At 56.5% G+C, this 8,924-nt stretch overlaps 2 protein-coding genes across 2 annotated transcripts; both read left to right on the forward strand.

Annotated features, from left to right (window-relative positions):
• Positions 1-502: 502 nt before the first annotated feature.
• PEX16 (peroxisomal biogenesis factor 16) lies at positions 503-6,712 on the forward strand. The gene is made up of 11 exons (XM_086613598.1): positions 503-653; positions 817-852; positions 1,140-1,216; positions 2,497-2,630; positions 2,934-3,040; positions 3,541-3,621; positions 4,068-4,220; positions 4,579-4,651; positions 4,955-5,074; positions 5,287-5,351; positions 6,497-6,712. Exons 1-11 carry the CDS (start codon positions 503-505, stop codon positions 6,553-6,555), a joined length of 1,056 nt encoding a protein of 351 aa, XP_086469724.1. The 3' UTR covers positions 6,556-6,712.
• Positions 6,713-8,259: 1,547 nt separating this feature from the next.
• Positions 8,260-8,875, forward strand: FREY1 (Frey regulator of sperm-oocyte fusion 1). Its single transcript, XM_086614158.1, has 3 exons — positions 8,260-8,327; positions 8,544-8,617; positions 8,739-8,875. Exons 1-3 carry the CDS (start codon positions 8,260-8,262, stop codon positions 8,873-8,875), a joined length of 279 nt encoding a protein of 92 aa, XP_086470284.1.
• The last annotated feature ends 49 nt before the right edge of the window (positions 8,876-8,924 follow it).

The raw sequence follows: 8,924 nt of genomic DNA on the forward strand, positions 1-8,924 counted from the left end.
TCCGGGGGGCGGCCGGCACCCGCCAACACCACCGCCAGCGGCCGCAGCCGCCCCGGGCACGGCGCTCCCCAGCTCCCAGACCCACGGAGCGCCAGATCCACGCGTGAACCGACCTCCACCCCGCTGCAGCGCCCGAGGAACGCCTCCCTCCCGGGGACCCCCAAAACTGACAAGTACCCCGGCTCCGCACCCTGCAGCAACAACGTCTCCCCTCGGGACAACCCCGACCCTTCACAGCCCCACGCAGACCTCGCCCCGCCCAGGCTCCCCTCGGCCCTCACAGAAGCCAGTGACACCCCCCCCCGCCTACCCCGTACCTGCCCAGCCACCACTGCCGCCGCTCCCGGTCCTTTGAACCCCCGCCCCGCCGCCCATCGGCCGCTCGGCGCTCGGCCGCCGCGCCTGGCCCGCTCCCCTCCGCTCGGCTCGGTTGGGCTGGGCTGGGCTGGGCGGAACGCGCGTGCGCGACGGCGACCCCCGGAAGCGCGCCGCCGCTGGAGCCATGGCGCCGGTCCCGGTCCTTGCCGGCAGCGGCGGCCCGGCGGCGCGGTTGCGGCTGCTGTGCCAGCGCTACCAGGAGTACGTGAGGCGGCACCCGGCTGCCACGGCCCAGCTGGAGGGCACCGTCCGGGGCCTCTCCTACCTGCTGCCAGGTGCGGGCGGCCGGGCCCTCGTCCCTCCCGCCGCGGCCGGGGCCTGGGCCGGGCCCCGCTCCGGCACCCGCCTGGGGGGTTGCGGGGGGCTGGGGCCCGGCAGGGAGCGGGGGCCTCCTCCCGCGCTGGGCGCTGGCTGGTAGCCACTCTCCTCCCTTCGCAGGTCGCTTCTCGGACTCCCACGCGCTGTCGGAGCTGGGTAGGTGGGCAGCGGGGAACGGCGGGGGCGCGGGGCGCCGCGGCAGCCCGGCACCCGCTGGCTGCAGGGCTGGTGGTGTGCCGTTGTGCGGGGGCGTGCGGGTCATTCCCCGGGCCCCTTGTTTTCTCAACTCCTGGCTGTGTCATCTTAGCACCCCGTGGGAGGACTCTGCGCGTCTTGCTGCCCTTCGTCCCTCATCCCCTCCTGGGGGAAGAGGCAGCAATCCCGGTTTGGTTTGCTTTCCGTGCATCTGTAACTGCAGTGTTCTTGTTCTCTTCCTTTTCTAGTGTACTCTGCGTCCAACCTTCTAGTGCTATTAAATGACTGGATTCTGCGAAAGGAGCTGCAGCAGAGCCTGCCTGTGGTAAGGCTGGAGTGTGTGGGAGAAGGATTTGGGACACATGCTTTTTTCCTTGCAGAAACTCAAGGAGTGTCTGTAGAAACTAACAGGTCTTTGCTGTGGCCTCTCTTTGCTGTCAGATATGTAGAGAGGCCAGAGGCAACCTCTGAACGCAGGCAAACAGCAGCCCTGCTCTGTAGCTCTTGCCTTGGAGGAGTGGCCAGAGCACTCCCTGAACTGCAGAAATCAGGCCCTGACTTGCACCAGGAGCTCCACTGGTTTTTTGAGAAGCTTAGAACTTGAGATAGGCAAAGGGGTTGCTCAATAACCATCGCTGTTTCCAGAGCAGTGGCTCTGGAGCACTGAAGTTCTGATTCCGTCCCTCAGACTCTTCTTTTGCATGTGGTATTGTGCAAAACAAGCTTAAGCACCTTGCTGCTTCTATGTCTGTCTTGCAAGAGCCCCAGGCTGGCTCCGAGCACTTGTTAGACCCTTTGGGGAATGAGGAGGAGGGTGTTCATTTCCAGACAGGTCTCTGTTGTTGCAAGCCTGCCCACTGTATGGGTTTGGGTGTTGGCAGCTCTCTGACTGGAGCGTCAGGTGTGTAGCAAACAGAAATGCAGAAAACTTGCTTCTCTGGTTTTTAAAGTCTGACGTGAATTTCAGCTGTGTTGTCTTTATTGATGCTTTTCAATGGATTAAATCATGTGGTTGACAGGACCAGCAAGCTCCCGTGTGGGGAGCAGGGACCTAGGCTGGAAGAGCACCTTCTGTTTTGAGGCTCATGCCTGGGATCTAGACCAATGCTGTATTCAGCAGACGTTTGCTCTCATGTATCTGTGGACCCTGAGTCCCTTTCCCTCTACTCCAGGTCTGCTCCTTCATCAACTCTGACTAGAGCAGAGGTTTGTCATGTAACCCAGCTCTGGGACAAGGAGGAGGTGAGAGTTTTGCCGTGGAGTTCAGGCACAGTGCCACAACCCAGGAGACTGTCCTGCTATGTCAGTTGGGGTAGAAGGCAGTCCGAGATACAGCTGTGATGTTCTCCCTGTTTGTTTCTGGAGTAGCAGCTCTGTGTGATACTGTGATGTCTTGGTCTGCCTCTGCTTGAAGGTAGAGAAGTGGGCTTGTGTGTAGAGTTTGGCTGCAGTGGCAGCACCACTTTTTGTTTCTGGGGCTGTGATTTCCAAGGCCATCTGGTGCTTATTTCTGAGAGTCCCACCAGACTGGGCTGTGCTTCCGCCCACTTTAACTCCCAAGTAGAATCTGCATCCTGTTCCCCTCCTCCCCTCTATATTTTGCAGTCGCTGCCCCAGCAGAAGCTGCTGACCTGGCTGAGCGTGCTAGAATGCGTGGAGGTCTTTGCAGAGATGGGGACAGCCAGGGTGTGGGGGGAGATGGGCCGATGGACCATCATTGTCCTCATCCAGCTGGCTAAGTAAGTGCCGCGAGCGGAGGGGAAGGGGCTGCCTGCACTCAGAAAGGGCATCTGGAGGGGCCTTGGTAGTACCCCAAGAAAAAGCCCAAGCAGGACTGAGCTGCCAGTCTCTGGGGCTGGGGGAATTAGGAGCCCTGCAGTGTGCTGGATACTGTGCCACAGAAGGGGACACTTACCCCTCTCGCCTTGCCAGTTGCCCTGAGCAGACCTGAGTGTTTCTCTCTTCTGCGGAAGCCACCTTTCCAGTGCAACAGGAATCCAGCTCTAGCCTGGTATTGAAGGCTTCCATGTGTCTGCCTGCAGAGCCATCCTTCGTCTCTTGCTCCTGCTGTGGTACAAAGCTGGCATCCAGACATCTCCTCCCATCGTGCCACTAAACAGGGAGCAGCAGCAGCCTCTCCACCCGCAAGGTGAGCCCACGGTGCTGTCATCATTGGCTTGGTGCCTTGCTGGGCCACATGTCTTGTCCTGATAGGAATTACTCCATCAAAGCAGTGGCTTGGGCAGCACAGGGAGCTCTAATGCCTCTGTACGCAAAGCCGAGCTGTGCTGCACTTTCTGCCCTCTACAGAGCACAAGTTAGCTTAGTGGCAGGATTGTCCTACAGTTTGGAAGGAATGGGTGGAGGAGTCTAAGCCTGGAACCACTGGCTAAACTATAAGTCAAGCTGTGTGTCCCCTGGTCTGACAGTGAGGAAAGAGATCCTATGTCTGGACAATGTCAGGCAGATTTACTTTTTCACCTTCTGACAGCTCTATGTAGCATTAGCCCCTTTTGGGATGGTCTGGTTTGCACAAGGTTAAACTTTCAGTCTGGTCTTCTCAATGGCAATGTAGGGAAGGGTGCTGCCAGCTCTGAGGTGAGGCGTGTTCCTTCAGAGCCTGACCCCTGTGGCTGTTTTCTTCTGCAGACACAGAAGACAACTCCTCAGGGAAGGATCAGACCTATGTTGGCAAGCGTTCCAGCCGTGTTGTGCGCTCTCTCCAGAGCAGTAAGTAGCTGAGCCTGTTTTCTGTCCTTGCCTGAGCTGTTTCTGCTCTGTGCCCTTTTATGTATCACCTGGGCGTGGGCAATAAAGAGCAGAACCTTGTATTGGGGCTTATCCTGCCAGTCACTGGTCCCTGTGGGTAGGGGGATATCAAAGCAACGGGGATTCAGGCATGTGCTGCAAGGTTAGCAATTAAATTGTATTTTCCCAAGGGAGCTGTGGGATGGAGACAATCCTGGAGCACGAACCTTAAGAGTACCTCTCCCTGCTCTGTTCCCTCTGGAGGAAAGCTCTGAAGGTGCCAGTCAGCCACAGCAGTTGCTGTGTGTGCACCTCTTCAAGCTTTCCTGTTTCACATCTTCACGGTGCGGAAAGCAGTGAGGGGGTGGCGCAAGGAAGCATGGCAGGAAGGTTTTATTTGTGTTAGTGACCTGGTCTGCTTGTTTCAGCCCCGTCCCTGCAGTCCCGGCACTGGGGTTCCCCCCAGCAGAGGGAGGAGTCGCAGAGCCGAAGAGCAGAGGAGGTGAACCAGCCTCCCACCCCTCTGGGTCTCCAAGAAACCATCGCAGAATCCATCTACATTACCCGCCCTCTGCTCCACCGTATCCTGCTCTGGCTGCCTGCGGGCTCATGCCGTGCCCCGGGTGCCGGCAGAGGGTGCTGCGGGCTCGGCCCTGGTGCAGGGCAGTGCCAGCCCAGGCTGCAGCCGTCCCTGCTGCTGCTCTGCTTAGGCAGGGCCCTCGGGACTCCTCCCTTCTCTTACACCTTGGCAGCTAGCCTCAGTCGCTGGGGTTGTGGACACAAGTCCTCTGGACCCTTCCCTAGGCCCCCTGCAGCACTGCCTTAGAGTGTGTTCTCCTGTGCTCAGCAGAGCTTTGCTGGTACCCAGGGGATTGCTTGTCTGCCTGCCTCTAGTCAGGCATCTCTGGTTCTTTTCATTCCTTGACTGTGTGTTCCTAGTATTGAGTTTAGGAGTTTGGGGCCAAAGGTCATGGAAACCCTGGCTCCTCTCAGCAGTGCTGGACATCTCAAGGTCAGTCTGAGGAAGAGTCTTTGTGGGTCCTTGAGGTTGTTGGTGGCTGAGCATCATGTTCCCTGTGCTCCCCAATCCAGGGCACACCCTACTGAGAGAAATACTCACAGGGGCTGGGCCTGGTCTTAAGCTGGAAGATTGACACATTAAGGGTATCTTCTGCAACACTTACGGTGCTCTCTGCTCTGAGCCCATGCAGCCTGCTGTGCATGAAGCTAAGAACGGAGGGCGTTTAGAAACCCACTTTCTTTTCCTTGCTGGCTGCTGTTGCTGTCAGTTACCTCTCTGCCTTTCGCCTTCCAGTCTGAGCTTGCTGAGTGATCTGAAAGACCTGAACAGGCGAGAGCGAGCGGAGCTGAGGCGACGGACCATCCTACTGCTCTACTACCTGCTGAGATCTCCTTTCTATGACCGATATTCAGAGTAAGGGGCCCCTGCTGGGCTTTTGCTGGAACTTTCCCTTTTAACAGAAATAGCCTCAGGGGACTGGGTGAGTAGATCTGAAGAGGTCTGGGTGCCTGTGACCAGGTTAATCTGAGCCTTTTCGTAACAGCTGCCATTGCTGTTTGTGCATTCAACAGTTGGGGCAGGAAGGTGTCCCACTGGACTTGTTCATACTCTCTCTCCCTTCTTAGGGGCAGGATCCTCCTCCTTCTGCGCTTGTTGGCTGATTACGTGCCTGGAGTTGGCTTTGTCACACGTAAGTGGGCCTCACTCTTATATCCCCATTTCTGTTGGGTGGAGAAAAATCAGGGGAGTTGGGCAGAAGGTTTGTCAATCAGTTTCCAATATGAGGAAGGAATTGGGAAGTCCCTAGAATGGTTAGCACTGGTGCACCCTGTACTGATGCTTGTGTTGTTTTAAACTGGAACAGGAAATGATGAATTGCTTGCTTCCTGGCTATTAGGGACCTGTGCTCGACCACAGTGGTAGATCTCTCTGTGCCCTGCTAGGCAGCGGAGCTCGATCTCTGCCACCTAAGCCTATTCTCCTGGGCTCTCTTTCTGCACCTCAGCTGGTGCACCAAAGCCCTGCTTTGCAGCCCTGTTTCTGAACTCTTTTCCTTGATCTCCAGTCTGCAGTGCAGACGTGAGAGGTAAACAGTTGCCTAGAGATACTGACCCAGCCAGGAGCCAACTGTAAACCAATGAACTGAACCAGGTGTCTCCTAGTCCTTCACCAGAGGGTCCCTTTATTATGGGCCAGAATTTCACCTCCTCTTCCCTGCTGATGTGAAGCCTTCCCTGGAGTGGTTCATGGCAGTGATATGGCATTAGATTAGCCTGACATTGTGGGACTGTCCTTTCTTTGGGGAGATCACAAAGCTGGTTAGCTCAGGAGCCACTTTTATTCCTCCATTTGTGATTTCTGGAAAGGCTTTGGAGCCTGCATTAAGCCATGTGCTACGTAAGCATTTTAGTCTACTGCAGTTTTTTCTCTGTCTGCACCTGCTTGTTATTGCCGAGTTGTCTTCCTCTTTTCTGTGTCACAGCAGTGTCCTTCTGACTTGCTGCGTGCAGGTTTTCCCCTTTTATGTTGTAGACCCCCTCCCTTCCCACTGGAGCTTGGATATGTCAGCTCTGAGGGAGGGGTGTCCCACACTGTGGCTGTGCTGACCACGTTTCACACACCACTTGGTCTTGCTCTATCTCTGACACCACATCCCAAAGTTGCCTCTCATCTTTGCAAAAGTAACTGCTCCATTCTTGGGTTCATCCGAGTTGTATAACTGGAGATTTGGGATTGTTGGCTATCATAATGAGAAGGGGGGAATCTGCCCCATATACATACAGCTTCAAGTTCTTGCCTTGCTATGTGTGTGATCCCTCTGTTCTCTTATTTCAGGGCCACTGATGGATTACTTGCCTGCTTGGCAGAAAATCTATTTCTATAACTGGGGCTGATGAGAAGAAGATGATTATTCTCTGCTAAGATCATGGCTGGACACTTCTAAGGAGGGCAAGCAGTCCAGGGGAGGGATGTTGATAATGTCTGATTTTCAGTTAAATCCTCAATGAGAAGTTCCCGTCCTGCAGGGTGGGGAGGGAGGCCGTATGTAATTTTTTTTAACAGATCTAGCTGTGAATGATGGACACTACATGCGTGGAGGGACCCTGGCTGCCTCTTTCTCCGCAGCTGCAGCAATGGTGATGGGACAACCTCTTTTTTTCAAGCATTTGATTTTTTTCCCCTTTTGTATGGCTGCACTATAATGAAGCGGGGCAGCATAGTGTTTTTTGGAGAGTGTTGTCTCCCACCTCTTGGCACCGAGATTGACCTGCAGCCTGCTTGTGTTGGCCGTGCCTGGCCGATCTGCTTGGAGCGGGCTTGTCTGTCAAATAAACTGACTGAATGGAAAGGACGGAGCTGAAGGACTTCTCTTTCCTGTTTGCATGGGGTTCCCTTGTATCTGGTTGCCAGCAGGTCTCTGTCAGAAAGAGCAGCTTTTACAGTTGTCTACCCTGGAGTGCACTGTCCTTTAGAAGCCTTCTGCTCAGGTCTGTGTTGGGCAGGGCCCCACACGTTGCTCAGGTGATGACTGTAGTGTCTGTAACTCCAGGTGCCTGTTTCAGTCCCCAGTTTTCTGGGGTTCCCTTGGGCATACGGAGAGCTGCAGTTTGCAGGCTGCTTTCCTGATACCTACTGCGTGCTAGAAGGGTTTGCAGAATGGCTGCCAGCCAGTGCTCAGGAGCTTGGCTAAGGACAGAGAAGAGGAGGAATGAAGAGATTAATTCAGCAAATACTGCTGTGCCACACTCCATAAAGAGGCCAGGAGAGGCCTGGATGGCCATGGCCATCTTTTTGTGTCTGCTCTGCTAACTGGTGGACAGTTGAGGCATGAGTCTGCTCAGTGAACTGCTGTGGAGGCTGCCTTGGCCAGGACGAAGGGGTAGCCAGCTGGTGGCACTGGGTTGCCTCACGGGCAGCTGCCAGCCCTGTGCAGAGCTTGGGAGCTGGAAGCTGCCAGGTGTGTTGGCCTGAAGTGGGTGACAGGAGTGTTCCTGCCTGAGACATCCTTGAGGGACTCTGGGGCTGCAGAGGTCTCAGCCTTCCTGCCTCAGCAGCTGAAATAGGGGATATACCCCCCACATAGACCCCTATTGGGCCACTGAAGTGAAGGTCCCCAGGGCTTTGGCAGCGCGTGAGGTCTGTGTTGCCACCTCAGCTGGCAGCGATGCCCTGTAATACAGGAAATGGAAAAGCCATGAGCGAGGGACTGCGATCCTGTCGTTTTGGCTTTAGCAGAGCAAGATGCTGAAGACTGAAAGGTGTTGAGCGGGTTCAGTCCTAGGGACAGGGAGGTACTGAGATGACGACGTTTGTTTTTGGAGGGATTGAGAGGGAGGCAAAGGGTGGTGGTGAGGGACAGGGGTACAGCCCTGGAGCTGTGGCTGCGTGGAGGAACGTGCACCAGTGTGGGGAGCGGTGGGAGCAGCTGGCATGGCCTGGGTAGGGCTGGGCAGCCCAGTACCAGAAGCTTATATACTGAGGGGCTAGGCAGCAGTGCCCAGGTGGAGGCCTGCCTCCTGCCCAACCCAGCCGGTGTCCCAGGGCCACCGAGGTGGCTCCTCTGTGACCTCACTCTGCAGCTGGTGTCGGGTTGCGCCATGTGGCTCTGGCTCCTGCTGCTCTCTCTGCTCCTGGGGACTGCCCTCCCGAGGCCCCTGCCCCAGAGGTGATGGTGCTTCCCAGCTCCTCCCCCTCCTTCTCCTTCCTGCCCTGCAGAGGTACTCCGTGGCTCCTGGCCCTGGTGTCAGCTGGCACTAGTGGCACCAAGCCTTTGGAGCTGGCCAGGCTGGGTGAAGACAAGCTGTGTGTAGGAGCTCGTGTGCCAGCACGGGCAAGCACCATAGGGTCTCAGCTCACTCCTGCCCCTGGTTTTCCTCCACAGGGACAGTTACTCAGTCCCTGAGGACTTCTCTGCTCCCCTGGAGCTTCCACAGCAGCACTTTGGCCTGGTGGATGGTATAGTGCTTTCCTTGCCCCTCCGAACCCCCTTTCCATACACAGCCCTCCAGGTGGGCAGTTGTCTCCAGCCCCGTGAGCAGCCCCAGGGCTGAGCCCAGCCTCTCCACTCTACCCACAGATTACGGCATCAAACCCAAGCAGCCTCGCATCAGGACCCAGGTGGCCCGGGAGCGGCTGGCAGCACTGCACAGAGCTGGCAAAAGCAAGCGTGACGAGCTTGACTTGCTGGAGTACTACGACGATGCCTGGCTGTGAGCCAGTGTTCCCCTGTGCCCATCGCAGCCCAGCCTCCAGGACCTCCCTG

This window comes from Tauraco erythrolophus, chromosome 6 (genome assembly GCF_009769465.1).
Source record: "Tauraco erythrolophus isolate bTauEry1 chromosome 6, bTauEry1.pri, whole genome shotgun sequence".
NCBI classification, from domain to species: Eukaryota; Metazoa; Chordata; class Aves; order Musophagiformes; family Musophagidae; genus Tauraco; species Tauraco erythrolophus.

Bases quoted from the DNA above. Each gene is read 5' to 3' on its own strand.
- PEX16 (XM_086613598.1), top strand. From the start codon at position 503: ATGGCGCCGGTCCCGGTCCTTGCCGGCAGCGGCGGCCCGGCGGCGCGG. The intron at 853-1,139 runs GTAGGTGGGCAG...TTCCTTTTCTAG, and splicing joins CCACGCGCTGTCGGAGCTGG to TGTACTCTGCGTCCAACCTT. The intron at 1,217-2,496 runs GTAAGGCTGGAG...TATATTTTGCAG, and splicing joins TGCAGCAGAGCCTGCCTGTG to TCGCTGCCCCAGCAGAAGCT.
- FREY1 (XM_086614158.1), top strand. From the start codon at position 8,260: ATGTGGCTCTGGCTCCTGCTGCTCTCTCTGCTCCTGGGGACTGCCCTC. The intron at 8,328-8,543 runs GTGATGGTGCTT...TTTCCTCCACAG, and splicing joins CCGAGGCCCCTGCCCCAGAG to GGACAGTTACTCAGTCCCTG. The intron at 8,618-8,738 runs GTATAGTGCTTT...CTCTACCCACAG, and splicing joins GCACTTTGGCCTGGTGGATG to ATTACGGCATCAAACCCAAG.